This window comes from Cuculus canorus, chromosome 4 (assembly GCF_017976375.1).
Source record: "Cuculus canorus isolate bCucCan1 chromosome 4, bCucCan1.pri, whole genome shotgun sequence".
NCBI classification, from domain to species: domain Eukaryota; kingdom Metazoa; phylum Chordata; class Aves; order Cuculiformes; family Cuculidae; genus Cuculus; species Cuculus canorus.
In genome coordinates, this window is record NC_071404.1 from 78223435 (window position 1) to 78240330 (window position 16896).

The 16896-nt window shown below is 51.3% G+C and overlaps 3 protein-coding genes across 7 annotated transcripts in view; 1 reads left to right on the forward strand and 2 right to left on the reverse strand.

Moving 5' to 3' along the window:
• Positions 1-2313, forward strand: part of RUFY3 (RUN and FYVE domain containing 3) — a 46108-nt gene extending 43795 nt beyond the window's left edge. For 2 of the 5 annotated variants that reach the window (XM_054066406.1, XM_054066408.1), the window contains one exon: positions 842-2313. In XM_054066406.1, the coding sequence (XP_053922381.1) occupies positions 842-985 (144 nt within the window). In that variant the 3' untranslated portion in view covers positions 986-2313. The remainder of the gene's footprint in view (positions 1-841) is intronic. The other 3 variants (XM_054066409.1, XM_054066407.1, XM_054066410.1) reach the window with 2 other exon arrangements.
• LOC128852140 (uncharacterized) lies at positions 1083-4697 on the reverse strand. The gene is given in 4 exon segments (XM_054066055.1): positions 1083-1243; positions 2729-3245; positions 3364-3384; positions 3386-4697. Coding segments are annotated over 4 exon segments (1725 nt in total). The 5' UTR covers positions 4412-4697.
• Positions 3125-15385, reverse strand: GRSF1 (G-rich RNA sequence binding factor 1). Its single transcript, XM_054066417.1, has 10 exons — positions 15248-15385; positions 14265-14409; positions 12140-12295; positions 11700-11840; positions 10132-10261; positions 7532-7692; positions 7256-7380; positions 6561-6696; positions 6267-6350; positions 3125-3245 (listed from the first exon to the last, which is right to left on the reverse strand). Exons 1-9 carry the CDS (start codon positions 15383-15385, stop codon positions 6292-6294), a joined length of 1191 nt encoding a protein of 396 aa, XP_053922392.1. The 3' UTR covers positions 3125-3245; positions 6267-6291.
• Between the last annotated feature and the right edge of the window lie 1511 nt (positions 15386-16896).

Here is a 16896-nt window from a genome sequence, read left to right on the forward strand (position 1 = left end):
CTCCGAGGACCCGTGTTGTCTTCTCTGTCAGCTGGTGGGTGTGCGCTGCCTCTGATTTTCCTTTCCAAATAGCACAGCGTTCCCACTGCTGAAGTGCACGCCAGTATATACCAGTGTGTATTTATATCTATCTATATGGGCAAAGCAGTGAGCCCTTCTCTGAAGTCTGCTCTGTGTTCAGTGCTTTGCTTTTCCTTCCCCTTAGCAGTTTCTGGCCTTTTCAGCCAAGGTTTTTTTTCCTAGGGTCGATCAGCAGTGAGAACAGGAGGCATTAACCTTTGTTTGGTGTTTATCCACTGGAGCCACCTTGCGTTTTTCCTCTTGTTTTCACTCTTTTTCATGCGTCATAACATCTTGCTTCACAGTTGGGATCCAGAGGGATAACAGGAGTTGGGGAAAAGGGCGCCTTCATCCCAGTGCTTTCTCCCTGTGATGCTTAAAAGCAGGCAGTGAGGGGGCCCAGTTGCCCCCCGTCACCACAGGAACCTCTCCTGTTGCAAGATCAGGGAATTTATATGGCTACAAAATACACAGGGGCACCTCTGAAAGCTCCAGCAAACCAAGGCAGTTAAAACCTGAGTGGTTTGGTACCATAGGTAACTCCCACCTGCTTTGGCGCAAGCCTTCCCCCTCCTCTCATTGGAGCTCAGGAGCTTTGCTCGGACCTGATCCTGAGCACAGGTGCAAAGCTCCGCTCTGCAGAGGGGACAATGGAGGAGTTGTGGAGGGCCCTTCTCCTGCCCATCGGAGTGCTTGATGAATGATAGGAAACATAAGGTTCTTTGTGTTTGCTGTGTCGTGAGCATCTCCTGAATTTCTCCGTCCTCTCCCTGCATTCCAGACCATCTGCAAGAACTGTGGCGGCACCTTCTGCGAGGCCTGCTCGGCCAATGAGCTGCCCCTCCCGTCCAGCATCAACCCCGAGCGCGTCTGCAACCCCTGCCACCGGCAGCTGCTCCAGCAGTATTCCAGCAGTCCCTTGTAGGCTTCGGGCTGCGGAGGTGACCGAGCCTTGGCTGTAGCTGGTGGTGGTTTCTGGAGTTCTTCAGGGGAGTGGGAAGAGAAGACTCTTGCCTGTGTTCTTAAGAGGTCGGAGGGGAAGCAGCTTCGTGGTGGTTACGGTCACCGGAATCTGCCTGCGTTCCGGCCTGAGCTTGTGCTGGGGAGCGCTGCTTGGGAACGCCACGTGGAGCGGCCCCAGGATGTGCCCAAGCGGCCGCGGGGCACAGCGGGAACAGAGCCCCTGCCCGGAAAAGAGCTCTGTGTGTGTGAGTGTGTCTGCGTGTGTGAGGTGGGAATGCTCTCGTCCTCGGGCGCGTGGCCTGGACGCGTCCTGCTGCTGCTCGGCTAAGGCTCACGGAAAGCAGGACGGGTGCATTTGTAATCCTCGTGTCTGGCTGCACTTGAAATCCCATTTCCCCTTTCCCCATTGACAATCTGGTTTGGATGTGTGACACCGGTGCCGGGGTGAGGTTGGGTGAGACGTCACGCAGCACTTCCTGGCTTTGTTTCCTCGGACACAGGTTCACCGTGCAAACCAGTACCGAAAAGTCAAGCAAAGCTGTGAAACCTCTCTGTCTGTACTTTCGGGGTTGGGGCGTGTGCGGTGTGGGAACTGAGCACCGGCCTGGCCTGGGAGAGCCGCAGGATGCCTCCGAGCTCCCTCCCGGAGCCCCACGCTGTGACTGTGGAATGGTGAGAAAGCCAGGGGTGTAACCACACTCCCAGCTGGGCCGGGCACTGGAGGAGCGGCATTCCCCGGCGTCTCGGGGCCAGGTCCCCTCCGTAACACAGCCTTTGGGACACTTGGATCCCCCTTCTCCCTTGTGCACGTGGGAAATCCTTGTAAATAACCTGGCACTTGTGGTTTTGTTAGATCCAAATGACAGAGAGATGACATGGGAATGAAATGCTGTTACCTATGAGCAGTTCTAATTACTGGAAACACGGTTTAAAGGTTTCTCAGTTCGTGCTACATCGTTCTTTGTTGCTGTTACCTCACAGAGTTGTGTGTTGCTCCACAAGGCTTCCTCCTGGAGCTGCCGGTGTGTTCCGTGTGGTTTAACCGGAAGCCCACTAAGACCACAGAATGTTTTGTAGTCCCAAGGGAAGGCGCCTGTCTGTGTGTGACCAACACCTTGGGGTTTGTATGGACTTTATTGGGGTCAGTTGAATGCCGCAGAGGGGGTTTCCCATTGGTTGGCAGTGCACTGCGCCGTGGGCCAGCGCTGAGGGGAGGGACGGGGCTGGGGCTGGTTTGGACTGGGAGCCGTGCTCTGCTTCCTTTGCCACCTCCACCTGCCTGGGTTCTCAGCTCCTCTAGGCCAGAGCTGGAAGGGTGGGAGGAGAGATGGTGGTTCTTCATCTGCTCTTTTTTCCCTCCTTGCGAGGATGAAAAAAACTAATGACTGGACATGGCTCCTCGCTGCTGCCCCTTAATTGTTGTGAACTATGTTGAAGTGCAGAGCCTGGAACCGGAGCGTGGGCTCACGGCTCTGCAGGGTGACGGGAGGGGGTCCCCGAGGGTTCAGTGTTGATCACTTTGTGTACATGAGATTTCAGATCCCTGCACCCGGTCCCGGTGTGATTCATCCCCCACCCAGGGAGGGAGCAGGGCCAGGGCACTGCCACGGCTGAGGATTAAACTGGAACCAGGATGCTTCCTGTGAATACCTTTGGGTGTGGTGTTTGCAGCTCTGATGCGAGAGCCGCTTGGGGTAACCCGTACCCGGTGACCCGTACCCGGCTCCCTGCAGGCCCGGCCCGAGCCGCCGCCCCCCGGCTCGCTTGGAGCGGAGTCTGCGCTGCTGTGGGGGTGACGGGCAGCGGGAGGGCCTGGGGAAGGCGCCCCGGCAGCGGTGAGCGCGGCCGCTGCCGGCACCCCCCTCGCCCCCAGCGTCCGGGGCCGGTGCCCGCGGGGAGGGCGGCGCGGGTTTGCGGTGCTCATTTTGTCGCGCACCGTAATAAATACGTGACGGCGCGTGTGCTGCGGGCCGGGTCCCTCCATGCCCCCCCACCCCCGGCAGTGCGCGGGGAGTGTCTCGGGCCAGGTCGCGGCCGGCGGCCGTCGAGGGAGGAGGATCGGTCCCCTGTGCGGACGGTGAGTGCTGCTGCCCCCCACCACCCCCCCCCGAGGCAGCGCCCACAGCGCGGTGGCTCAGGAACACCTTTATTGCGCGGTCGTACGCGGAGAGGCGGCGGTGCGGCCCCGCGGCGGCTCCGGCACGGCGGGAGGAGGCCTCGGCCTGGAACGGAGAGGGAGCAGCGCCGTCACCCGCACCGCCCGCTGCCAACGGCACACGGACCGACAGACGGATGGACACAAAGGCAGACACACAGACACCGATGGGAAGTTGGACAGACGCACAGATGGACACAGACACACGGAAGGAGAGATTGACAGACGGACACACAGATGGACAGACAGACATGGACAGACGGATGGATGGACAGGCACATGGACAGTTGTACGGACACATGGACACAGAAACAGACAGATGGAAAGATTGACAAAGGGACACACGGACAGATAAGCACAGAAAAACGGACAGACACAAGGACAGAGAGATTGCCGGATGGATGGATAGATGGACAGACGGACACAGGGATGGACAAACAGACAGAAAGATGGACACAAACAGATGGACAGACAGACAGAAAGATGGACAGACAGACACATGGACGGACAGATGGTCACAGAGACACACAGACTATGGACAAACGGACACACGGATGGACAGACGGACAGACATATGGATAGGCACACGGACAGATATACACAGAAAGACGGACAGACACTAGGACAGAGATTGACGGACAGACGGACACATGGATGGACAAATGGACAGAAATATGGACACAAACAGATGGACAGACAAACGGACACATAGATGGATAGATGGACAGAAAGATGGACAGACAGACACACAGACAGACAGAAGTACCAACAGATGGACACAGAGAGACACAGACGGATGGACAGACGGACGGAGACAGATGGAAAGACAGACAGACACATGGACAGAAAGATTGACAAACGGACAGATGGATGGACAGACAGACACAGAGAGACAGAAGAACTGTCAGATGGACACGAGACACATGGACAGAGAGACTGACAAATGGACACAGAGATGGACAGATGGACATACGGATAAACAGACAGAAAGATGGACACACACAGGTGGATGGACAGATGGACAAACGGACACAGATGGACAGACAGACGGATGGACACAGATGGAGACAGACAGATGGAAAGACAGACACACGGACAGAGAGATTGACCAATGGACACATGGATGGACAGACGGACAGAAATATGGACACACATACAGAAAGGTGGACAGACACACGTGGACGGACAGATGGACACAGACACACGGATGGACAGACATACGGACAGACACATGGACACAGACGGAGACAGACAGACAGATGGAAAGACAGACACATGGACAGAGATGGACAAACGGACACACAGATGGACAGACAGATGGACACACAGAAAAACGGACAGATACAAGGACGGAAATATTGACAGACAGACGGACACACGGATGGACAAACGGACAGAAAGATGGACACACAAACAGATGGACAGACAGATAACGTGGACGGACAGACGGTCACATGGACAGACAGAAAGACCGACAGATGGACACAGAGACAGACAGACGGATGGACAGGCAGACCGATGGACACATGGACACGGAGACAGATGGAAAGACAGACACATAGACAGAAAGATTGACAAACGGACACACGGATGGACAGACGGACACATGGATGGATAGATGGGAGGAAAGATTGACAGACATACACACAGACGGACCGACAGATGGACACAGAGACAGACACACAGACGGATGGACACAGATGGAGACAGACAGACAGATGGAAAGACAGACACACGGACAGAAAGATTGACAAACGGACACACGGATGGACAGACGGAAGGACTGACAGACACAGAAACAGACACATAGACGATGGACAGACGGAGACAGATGAACAGACGCATGGACAGTCGGATGGACATATGGATAGACAGACAGACAGATGGATGGACACGAACACACACAGATAAACACAGAAAGACGGACAGACACAAGGAGAAAGAGATTGACGGACGGATGGATGGACAGACAGACACTTGGATGGATGAACAGACAGAAAGATGGACATACAGACAGACAGGTGAACGGACAGACGATCACACAGACAGAAGGATCAACAGATGAACACAGAGACAGACATAGATGGAGGGACAGACAGACGGATGGACACATGGACACTGATGGAGACAGACAGATGGAAAGACGGACACGTGGACAGAGAGATTGACAAACGGACACACAGATGGACAAACGGACAGAAAGATAGACACACAGATGGACAGAAAGGTGGACTGACAGACATGTGGACGGACAGACGGACACACAGACAGAAGGACTGACGGACAGACAGATGGACAGAGACGGATGGACACATGGTCACAGATGGAGACAGACAGATGGAAAGACAGACACATGGACAGAGAGATTGACAAATGGACAGAAAGCTGGACAGACACATGGATGGACAGACGGACACACAGACAGAAGGACTGACAGATGGACACAGAGACACATAGATGGATGGACAGACGGACACATGGACACAGATGGAGACAGACGGAAAGACAGACACACGGACAGAAAGACTGACAAACGGACACATGGATGGACAGATGGGTGGACACGAACAGACAGACATATGGATGGACACACAGACAGATAAGCATGGAAAGACAGACAGACATAAGGATGGAGAGATTGACGGACAGACGGATGGATGGACAGGCGGATACAGGGATGGACAGACAGTCACACAGACAGACAGATGGATAGACTCGTGGAGTGACAGACACATGGACTGACAGACAGATGGATGGATGGACAGATAGAGAACTCACAGCCAGTCATGCAGACAGAGCAACAGCCGGATGCCCAGGCCACCACCTCTGCTCCCCAGCCACACTGTCACTCCATCCCTGGCAGTCTCCGAGAGAGACAGAACCCGGGAAGGCCCAGGCCTGCGGGGGCTGGAACCGCAGGGAGCAGCTGCTGCTCCTTCCCCACAGCGCTTCTACCCCCCGAATCTGGACTGCAGGGCCAGGCCCAACCTCAGCCCCCCTCCCCACCACACTGGATTTCAGCCTTTAGCTGGCCAAAACCCAAACCCATCGCTAAAAACAGAACAGCCTCAGCCGAAGCCACACTTACCGAATCCAGGGCCGTGCCACTGTCCCTAGCAGTCTTCTTTCGCCTTCGGATGCTCATTCAGGAAGAGCTCCACGGCACTGCACTCTGGGGACAACATGGGAGAGGCGGGCTGGGACCTGGGTCACGCTCGCTTTTTTCCCTTTTTGTGCAAGGCCCGTGGCTCATCATGGAGTCATTAAGAAAGGAACATTTAGGCCGATCCTTTCGCGCAGGGCGCTACCACTCACATGTCTGACTGTGCCCAACCTCCCAAGGAGCTGAGTCCACAGCTGTAAGAGATCCCTCTCTCCTTACCCAGCTGTGCCCCGTCCTTAGCCATGGCAGCCGCCGCGTCCTCACGGCTCTCAAAATGCACATCCGCTGCTCCTGTGGCGTCTCCATGGGAGTTGTATTCCACCATGATCCTCGTGGGCTTCAGCGGAGCAAAGAACTGAAAAGAAGGGAAACAAAAGAGTTGGATGAGGAATAAACAGCAGAACAAGGCAGGCTCCTTTCCTACCAAGAAACTTCGTGGTTTTACTCGTACAGCCTGTCCGGTGCTGTTGAAGCTGGAGCTCCTGGGTAGCAACAGGATCCCCTTCTCCATGTGGGTGAAGCTGAGGGACATGGAGCCACCCGCCCCACAGCGCACAGGCTCCCACCCTCTCGGCTCCTGGCAGTCGTTCTAAGCAGGAACACACGCGTTCCATGCACACCAACATCATTAAGCGCAGGCGCAGCTCTGCGGCGCTGCACAAGACTAAAATAAAGTGAAATTCGTATTAAAAAGGTTCTGAGATGCATTTCTGTACAATCCATCAGCTACTCTGGAATGTAGCTACGATTATCAACAGTTAACGCTTCCAAACACATCCAGCCCACAGCCACACGGCAGCGAGCGCTAACACAGACACAAACTAAAACATGAAGTCACCTCAGCTGTACCAATTAATCAGGGTAAGCACTGGGAATGACCTCTACGTTTCATTCCCAGTTTTGCTGTTACTCACATTTATGATGTCTTGGGCGCTTGCTTGGGTAGGAAAACCTCTCATGTGGACAAAGTGTAGTGGTGATGGGATGTTCCCAGGTTGTGAACCATGCTCAGCGCTTCCCGTTCCTTCCCTGCCCAATTCTGAGCAACAGAGAACAAAAACATCATCAGTGCTTTTGCATTTAGCAGCTCCCACACCTGAAAGCTGTAGGCACGCAGGGTCGGGCTGACAAGCAGCGGAAAAGGAAGGGGCCTCAAGGAACGCGCGCCACAGTGAGAGGCAGGGACTCACTGCTCTCTCTTTCCGTGTCGGAGTCTTCCGTGCTGCTCGATCTCCAGCTTTCAGAAAGGGTTTCCTGTTCTCGTCTCACTCTGGGGTAGGGCACCATTGGCCTGTCATAAAGCACGTGCCTTTCCATGTGTCGCTTCCTACTTATGTACACTTCAATGTACCTGGAATTCAAAGGGAAAGGTGTCCCATGGTGCAGCTCACACCTCAGCAGAGAACTCGAGGTTTTGAGAAAGCCCCTTCAGGACGTTCTTCTGCCTCGGCTCTGCTCCTGTGTTGAGTGTGAGAGCCACGGTGTGGCGAGTGATGGTTCTGAACTGCGCATTTTAAATTTATTTAAGATTTAAATTCATTTACAATGCTCGGTTATAGTTAGGAAAGCAGTGACAGCCACATACTGTGTAAACCCCCACACAGCGGAACAATTCCCAGGCTGCTCTGGACAGAGCGGTCAGTTTACAGCCTCATACACAGTCCCCGCCACAGCACCACCAGTCGCTCACAAGCCAAAATCCTGTCCCGTCACAGAAATAAAGGTTTACTTCCCTAAAGGAAGTGTATTTTCTGTTTCCTTTTGAGCACCCTGTACATGAGGCAGTTTCCCCCTTGCTGCCCCTCTGAAACTGGCACTTTCCCGTTTTCTACAAACTAAAAAAACGAAGAATCACCCAAGCCCAGAGCAGGTTACTGACACAGGCAGACACGCAGGACCATAACTTTTACTTTTGGCTAGGAAATTGGTGCGATAAAGCCTAACCAGGGAGTGGGTGTGAAATTCATGGGGGTAATTCACCAATATGGAATGCAAAGTTAAACAAATGGAGCAAGATCCCAGCTACACTGCAGAAAGGAAAAAAAACCAACCCTTATTTGCCAGTTTAGCCTCAGTATAAAATGATTCCACCTGACTTTTCCAGCTCCCCACCCCAGAACCCCTTAACTCAGTGCTGCCTGTGCTCATCTTTCAGGCAGCCGGCAGCAGTTCCAGCCCGGCACCACACAGGTTTAGCTACAGGGCCATTTCCACAACCTAGGAAGGAATAACGTGATGGAGAACACGGGCATCCAAGTGAGGAGGCTTCCAGAAGGGAGAAGCCAGAGTAAGAGAAGCAGGAACCCCACACAGGGGCGGGCAGAGGGTACAGCTCAGCCCCGGTGAGCCCAGGCTTAGGATTAGGTAGAGGTGAAGGCCATTCCTGGATAAAACTGGCAGCCCAGGAAGAACCAAGCAGAGCCAACTGACAGCAGGTTCGGACACGGCTCCATTTCCTGGCTCTCACCCCAAACCAGAGGTGTATGAGCTGGGGCAGGTGAGTCAGATCAGCTCCCTGACAAAGACAAAGTTAACAACAGCTGGAGAGTTAATTAATCTCCATAGGAGGGTAGGGAAGGTTATTAGTTAATTATAGGGCACACCTACAGAGCAGCCATTCTCTTAATAGGGGCATGGGAGACAGACACAAGGAAAGGCAGGCTGGGAACAGGAAATAAAGAAACAGAAGGAAGGAAGGAAGTCCTGTATGGAAGTCTCCTGTTATGTAGTGCTCAGGAAGAAAAATTAGCAGGTAATAAAGAAGAATCAGAAAGTTCAGCAGGGTACAAACAATCTTGTTGGGTTTTTCCTGAGTGCAGCTCTGGAGATATTTAAAAGTTGGAGATGTGGGATGTGGTTTAGTGGTGGGCTTGGCAACATCAGATCGTTGGGCTCGTGACCTTAAAGGTCTTTGCTAACCTAAACTAGGAAAAAACACCAAGTGCTTCTGCATGAGAAAAGAGAAGGAAGTGTGGCACAGTGCTTGGTTGAACATGGAGTTTCCTTGAGGAAGGAGAAGAGCCCACATGGACACGCGTCAGCAAAATTTGCGTGGCGTTGGCCAACGGGCAGTGCCAGGAATGGATTCAAGGCAGAGGTGAGTGGTACGCTGCGCTTCACGCCATGTCCTCTCCAAGTGGAGACTGACCGTGGCTGGTCCTGCGCTGAAGAAAACGGCAGCCAAAACTGAGGGAAGCACCAGGGAACCTGGTGTAAATGCAGCAGGGGCAAACAAAGGAGGTAAAACAAAGGAGAAGCAAGGATCCCTATGGACTTGTGACTGGGCTGGCAGTGTCTATCTAGCATTCCTCACTCAGAATGCTCTTGCTCTGTTTCCGTTGGGATGAAGCTGCCCTCAGGAATATTTAAACAGAACTGAGCTGTTCTCTGAGAGGCCCCACGTTCCCCCAAGCTACGAGTGCTGGGGGTGCCTCTGCATAGGACTTCTCCTTGGGAACTTCAGCACAACCGGAGAAAACCTCACCAGAGGGTTAACACTTGGGTTACACAGAGTATTTCAAAGGGCACTACTGAAAAAGAAATGCTTTGAGCCACAGAGTAAAAGCCTGACAGCACTATGAGAAATATTGAACTATGGCTTCCACCGAAATTCGAATCGAAAGCCTGAGTTCCAGGCTTTAAAGGTAATAAAGGCAGAAGCTTCCTTAATAACAACATGACTACAGGGTAGCCTGAGAGGAGCTGTTTCAGTTGGTGAGAAGCAAGCCGCGAGTCGCACAGCACTTCTTACCAAGCCTTGCAGTTTGGTGAGCCCCGGTGAAGCACCTACCTATTGCCTATGTACTCCTTGTGCCGTGAAAGAGCTTTAGCTGCCATTTCAGGAGCTGCAAACTGCACAAAAGCTTCTCCTGTCCTTCTTTCTCCCCGGTAAACAAATACTATGTCGGTTATTTTCAAACCTATAGGAAAGTGGGAAGACAATTGTGTTTACATCTTGAGGAGCTTGTGCCATAGCTCAGAGACATCTTGTTCCTTATTCTCCTGAGTTTGGACAAGCTCCTCAGACAGTTAAGTAGCTGTGAAATAGCTGCTTGTGCTCCCCTAGTACCTTCTTTAAACTCTTTTTAACTGCAATTTATTTGCTTTGCTTAAGTTGTTTTTTAGGGAAGGCTGAATTGCCAATAATGAATTGACTTGAGGCTTCAACTAACTACAAAAACAAATAAAACCAAGTCCTAGATAACAAGGAGGTCAGGAGCACGAATCTTCTTGACATTTTCTTTTACTATTATGGTAATTTTTTCCCATGTCTTTAAAACCCAGGTCAAATTCACTGAACTTGAATTCTTGGGCTGCTTAGCATCACCTTGGGGAGAGTGTCATCCAGTAAGTAGTGGTATCTGAGACGATAGCGAGTGCGCACCAGGCTGAGCTCCCAGACTGATTTTTCAGCAATGCCCTCTTGCGCACCTCTCTGTGCCGTGTACCTTTCTCAAGGGGTCCCCCAAGCCCCTTATGGGGCAATAACTGCTCCCAAATGCTGCCCTACTCATCCTGCTGAGGTGACTCTGCTACTGGATGCCTTCAAGCATATTTAACTATTTATCAGCTGAAGACTTTACTCTCAGTAGCTTCTTGCATGGTGGTGGTGGCTGTTCGGAGCTTTAGCGTTACAGGACTGCGCATGTATACCTGGAGGGGGAGAAGTTGTGGGGAGAGAACTGGATCTGGATTATTCGACAACTTAATCCCTCATTAAAGACACGTCAATTTAGTTTGCAAAACCTAGACAGGCTTCTTTGCTGATGGCACAGGCAGCAGCTGCCTGGATTGCTGCAGCAACAAACACGGGGACATGAGTGGGCACACACTCGCTGTCCAATACCTTCCCAGATGAGAACTGGAGGAGTTTGCTTCCATAACCAGTAACGAGCCAGTAATGACAAAAACTGCTAATCATCTTAACAGTATGTACGTGATCCACCTCTCACGATCATAGATCTGTGAACTCCCAGGCTGCATTTCTCTGTACTTGTACTATCACACAGGCATTTCCCCTCCTCTTAAATTCACCGAATCACGCACTGGCAGGGCTCCAGTTGCAGGTGACGGTATCTAGATTCCTCCACTCTTTCCTTTCCCCACCCACTGTCAGTGCTGACCCTAGGCTAGACTTGAAGAAAGCCAAAGGTGCAGGAAGGCCTTGCAACCACAACTTCGATCAGAAAGCTTTGGGTATGTCTACGGCAGAGGAACAGCAGCTCCTTGTACTGATTAGGGTGTTCATGACTGCAAGTGTGTTTGCTTTTCTCACTCAAAGGAACACCAGCCTAGCTAAGCATCCTTTTGGAGAGGTAAACATCGTGTAACCAAGGAGCCCAGACCAGGCTGAGTTACCTGCAAAGAAGTCTGCAATATCCTCCTCAGTGGAGCTGAACGGAAGGCCTCGGAGCAGTACAACTCCATCGTTTATGGCTTGCGACTCATCCCGCAGGTTTTGTAGTAAGCCTTCTACATCACTATCGTGTACTTCAAAAACTGCAAGGAACACAGGCACGTAACAGGTTTTCCTGTGCAGTACACGGAATACTGTGCAGGTATTGAAAGCAGCTTTTTTTCCTCCCTACTCCATATTCCACACTCCCATCCACGATGGTGCCACTTACTACGTGACCCACTTTGCATTTCCTGTCTGGCCTAGGAACTCTGGGCTGCACAGTGCCTTGCTGGCTCACGTGCTGCTCAGTTTCTCACCCTGCACCTCTCTACACCAACCCACTTCATTATCCAAGCAGTTCTCGTTCACTTGATCCCAACTTCTGTCGTCTCAAACCCACCTTTTACGTAGCGTGCGCCCATATACCGCAGGTTCTTCTCCAGGGCTCTCTGGACATCCTCTTTCGACTCCAGCTCGATCAAGGCATCCCCCCTGCGTCTCCCATCCCTGTTTAAGAGGAAGTGTATGCCGTTCTCACCGTTTCGAATTCTACAGCCTAGAAATCAAGGAACACACGATACAGAAACATACGCAACTGCATCAAACGGAGGTCTTTCGATCGTGGATGATAACTGAATGTTCTGCACAGAGTTATTCCCCGCAGCAGCGCAAAACACTGGCTTGAAACAAAGGGTAAAGAACTCTTTATTTCTAACCCTAGCTCTTCAACAAAATGATTATCAGGTAAGAAACTGATTTGGCATCCAGTAACATCCACAGCTGTGCAGCCAGAGGATATTGAATGATAGTTATTTTTGTATCATTGGTAAACTTAATTGTTTCTGAGTTTTCAGTCTCTACAGGTGTACTCTGCCTGCTTTATGTTCCATTTCCCAGGACTTCAAACTGGCTTAGTTTAGTTTCGTGGGTTATTAAACCATTTAAAAACTGGGATCTGATCTGCTGGTGTACTTGGGAAGGAGGCACTGTAACATTTCAGCATGGAGAGTCAGCTCTGCAGAGGAACGCACGGGCCTCTGAACTGGCATCAGAAAGCAAGGCTGCAGTTGGTACTAGGTAAGTGAAAACCACTCCATTCCCTTTAAAAGAGAGGAGCTGGGGAAAAATCCTACCAGTCTTTAAAGTAACCACTTTTAATGGAATTGCCTTTACTGTGGAGGCAGTGGTTAATCACAGAATCATAAAATCATTAAGGCTGGAAAAGCCCTCTCAATTCATGCAGTCCAACCATCAGCCCAACCCCACCGTCCCTGCTAAAGCATGTCCTGAAGTGCCAGAAGCACCTGGTTTTGGAGACCCTCCAGGCACAGGGACTCCACCACCACCCTGGGCAGCCTCTGCCAGGGCTTCTCCAAGGCTTTCTTACTCATCAGTAACGAAATTTTTCCTAACATCCAATCTAACCATACCCTGGCAAAACCTTGAAGCTATTTCCTCTTATCCTATCACTTCTTACTTGGCAGAAGATGCCAGCACCCACTTTGCTACCATCTCCTCTCAAGAGGATGCAGAGAGCAATGAGGTCTCCCCTCACCTTCCTACTGTCCAGACTAAACAGCTCCAAGTAGTTCAGCCAATCCCATAACCCTTGTTTTCCAGCCCTTTCCCCAGCTCGGTTCTCTTCTCCAGACACGCTCCAGCCCCTCAGTGTTTCTCCTGCAGTGAGGAGCCCAACAGTGAGCCCAGGATTCGAGGTGCTGTCTCACCAGTGCTGAGTCCAGGGGGACAATCCCTTCCCGGCTCCTGCTCGCCACACCATGGCTGATGGAAGCCAGGATGCTGTTGGCTTTCTTGCCCAAACTAAGGTGGGAAAGACTTACTCAAGTAAATATAACATGCCATAAAAATGAGTTTCTGTCCATTGTCCAGCAGTTCGGAAGTTGACTATTTGTTTTAGATTAATAAATCATGAATAACTTTGCAGCAATATTAAAAACTCATCTTTCTCTGGCTAACAGTCTTCAAATTCTCATCCTGTTAACCGCTCATTAACTACAGGGTTCAAATGTAGAATTGTCAAATGGTTTGGGCTGGAAGAGACCTCAAAGCCCATCCAGTCCCACCCCCTGCCATGGGAAGGGACACCTCCCACTGGATCAGGGGCTCCAAGCCCCATCCAACCTGGCCTGGAACACCCCCAGGAATGGGGCAGCCACGGCTGCTCTGGGCAACCTGGGCCAAGGCCTCACAGTAAAAAAATTCTTCCTAATATATAAACCAAATCTTCCCCTCTTTCAGCTTAAAACCCCTCCCCCTTGTGCTTTCCCTGCCCTCCCTGATCAAGAGCCCCTCCACAGCTTTCCTGAAGCCCCTTTCAGCACTGGAAGCTGCTCTAAGGTCTCTTCGAGCCTTCTCACAGGATCACAGAATGGTTTTGGTTGAAAAAGGACCTTTAAGATGGAGTCTGACCATCAATCCAGCCCTGCTAAGCCCGCCACTAGGTCATGTCCTCAAGTATGACGTCTACTGGTCTTAACGCCATGCAGGAAAATTGACTCCCGTACTATCAAAGAAGGTGAGCACATCCTCCTCGGTGCAGGAGAAGGGGAATCCCTGTGCCCTGATGAGAAAGACACTGTCGTTCTCTGCCTTGGTGGCCTGAGGCTCCTGCTCAGATAGGTGACTGTCCTGGGATGGCACATCTGTCACCTGCCAGGGAACAGAAACGGGGACAATCACAGAATCACAGAACAGTTTGCGTTAGACTAGAGATAATGAGGAATTTATTCACAATGAGGGAGAGGAGGCCCTGGCCCAAGTTGCCTGGGAAATTTGTGGCTGCCCCATCCTTGGAGGTGTTCCAGGCCAAGTTGGATGGGGCTCCGAGCCCCTGATCCAGCGGGAGGTGTACCTGCCCGTGGCAGGGGGTGGGACTGGAAGGACTTTGAGTTCCCTTCCAACCCAAACTATCCTATGATTCTACATCTCTCCCCTTGCAATTTAAAGGCTTCATCCTATCACTCCATGCCCTTGGAAAAAGTCCCTTCCCAGCTTTCCTGGAGCCCCTTCAGTACTGGAAGCCGCTCTAAAGTCAACCTGTGCTCACGCCACCCCACAGACCCAGAGAAGAATTTGTTCGTCATATCTGTCTAAAGCATTGAATGATTCTAAATCTCTCCCTTTCCAATTTCAAGCTCTCCTCCCTCACAATTTATAGAATCACGTAATGGTGTGCGTTGGAAGGGACCTTAAAGATCATTTGATTTGGACGCCCCTGCCATGGGCAGGGACCCCTCACAGTGGATCAGGGGCTCCAAGGCCCATCCAATCTGGCCTGGAACCCCTCCAGGGATCGGCAACCTGGGCCAGGGCCTCCTCGCCGTTTGTGTGAAGGACTTCTTCCCAATATCCATCTTCAGCCTTTGGGTATCTGCCCCAAACCTTCCCCCTTCCCCTCTAACCCCCTCTCTCCTTCTACCCTAAGGCCGCTTTCCCTCAGGCTGTGACCCGCCCCCCCTTAGCCCCCCCCCGCCATGTTGTGGCGTACCCGGCTGTAGGCGCGCGGCGCGGGGCGGGCGGCGCGCGGCCAGGGGGGCAGCGCGCGGGGCAGCGCGAGGGGCAGCGCGGGGCGGCGCAGCAGCTGCAGCGCGCGGCGCGCGGCGAGAGCGGCGGCGGCGGCGGCCATGGGCGCTGCGCGAGGGGCGCCGCGCGGGGCACGACGGGAACGCGAGGCCTCCAGAGGCGGGGGGCGGGTGGGCAGAGCCCTGTGCGAAAGGGGATATGCGGTTCATCGAAATGAACGTTTTCACCCCAAATCCGCCGTGTTTGGGGGATTGTATACACAATATCCTATTGGCAGCATTAATAACACACTTCTCCTTTTCTTTTGTGGTTCCAGAAGTTGTTTTCACTACAAAAAGTGGAATGTGTTTCATTTAAACTGAACTTTTCATCCAAAATCCACTCTGTTCTTGAGGTTTTAGACGCGATGTCCCACGGATAGCGTCGACAACGTCTTTATCTTCCTTCTTCTGTGGCACAAGAAGTGAGTCGTACAAAAAGTGGAATATTGTCTATTTAAACAAAAGTTTTCATTTGAAATCAAGCGTATTTTGGAGGTCTGAGGCGCAATCTTCCTCTCGTAGCATTAGTGACACGATACAAGAAGTTGTTCTCATTACAAAAAAAGTAGAATATGTTTTATTTAAATGAAAGTTTTCATCCAAAATCTACTGTATTCTTGAGGTTTTAGACACGCTGTCCCACGGTAGCGTTGATAACATGCTTCTCTTCCGTTTTTTGGTGGTACAAGAAGGGGTTAGTATAACAAAAATCAAAACAATTTTTATCTAAGCCGAGGTTTTCATCCAAAATCCACTGTATTCTTGAGGTTTTAGACACGATGTTCCACTGATAACTTTGGCTACACAATTCTCTGCTTGCTTTTTGATACAAGAGGTGGTTACTTGTACAAAAGGTGGAATATTTTTATTTCAACTAAAGTTTTTGTACCAGTAACCGCTTCTTATATCATAAAAGAAGTGGAGAATCATGTTATTAATGCTTTCATAGGGACACTGTGTCTAAAAGTCTCAAAAAATACAGTGGATTTTTGATGAAAACTTTGCTTAGATAAAATTGTTCTGCTTTTTGAACACCTCCAGGGATGGGGCGGCCACCACTTCCCTGGACAACCCGGGCCAGGGCCTCACCACCCTGATGGTGAAGAAATTCCTCCTTACGTCTAGTCTAAATCCGCCCCTCTCCAGCTCGTAGCCGTTCTCAGAAGCCTTGGACATTTCTTATCAAAGTTTGAAAAAGTTAACAAGCTGTTTTAGGTCATAAGATTGCGCCCAGCTTTTGCTTTTATAAAATATTTGTGGCAACAAACTTTCCTGTAACCAATGATTACCTTCACAATAGCACTCTCCATCTCTTTCGAGTTCTCAAGGCATTTGAAATCCCGTATTTCACGCACCTCGAAAGGAATGTTGACCTCGGCGCTCAAGTGGTTCACATTCTGGGTGTTCGTACCCTTCATGTTGGGTTTCTCTTCAAACGAGCAAGCAGGTTTCATAGAGGAAAAGAATTAAGATAATTATAGGAATTCCTCTTGAAGGCTTACCTTTATCTAGATTGGCTTTCATGCTTTAATTGAACAAGCAGATCTCTGAATCTTACGGACCAAGGGAATGT

Excerpts from the sequence above, each read along its gene's own strand:
- GRSF1 (XM_054066417.1), bottom strand. The coding sequence starts at position 15,385 with ATGGCCGCCGCCGCCGCCGCTCTCGCCGCGCGCCGCGCGCTGCAGCTG. Across the intron at positions 14,410-15,247 it reads CGCCGCGCGCCTACAGCCGG|GTGACAGATGTGCCATCCCA; the intron begins GTACGCCACAAC and ends GTTCCCTGGCAG. Across the intron at positions 10,262-11,699 it reads TATTGCAGACTTCTTTGCAG|GTTTGAAAATAACCGACATA; the intron begins GTAACTCAGCCT and ends ACTTTCCTATAG.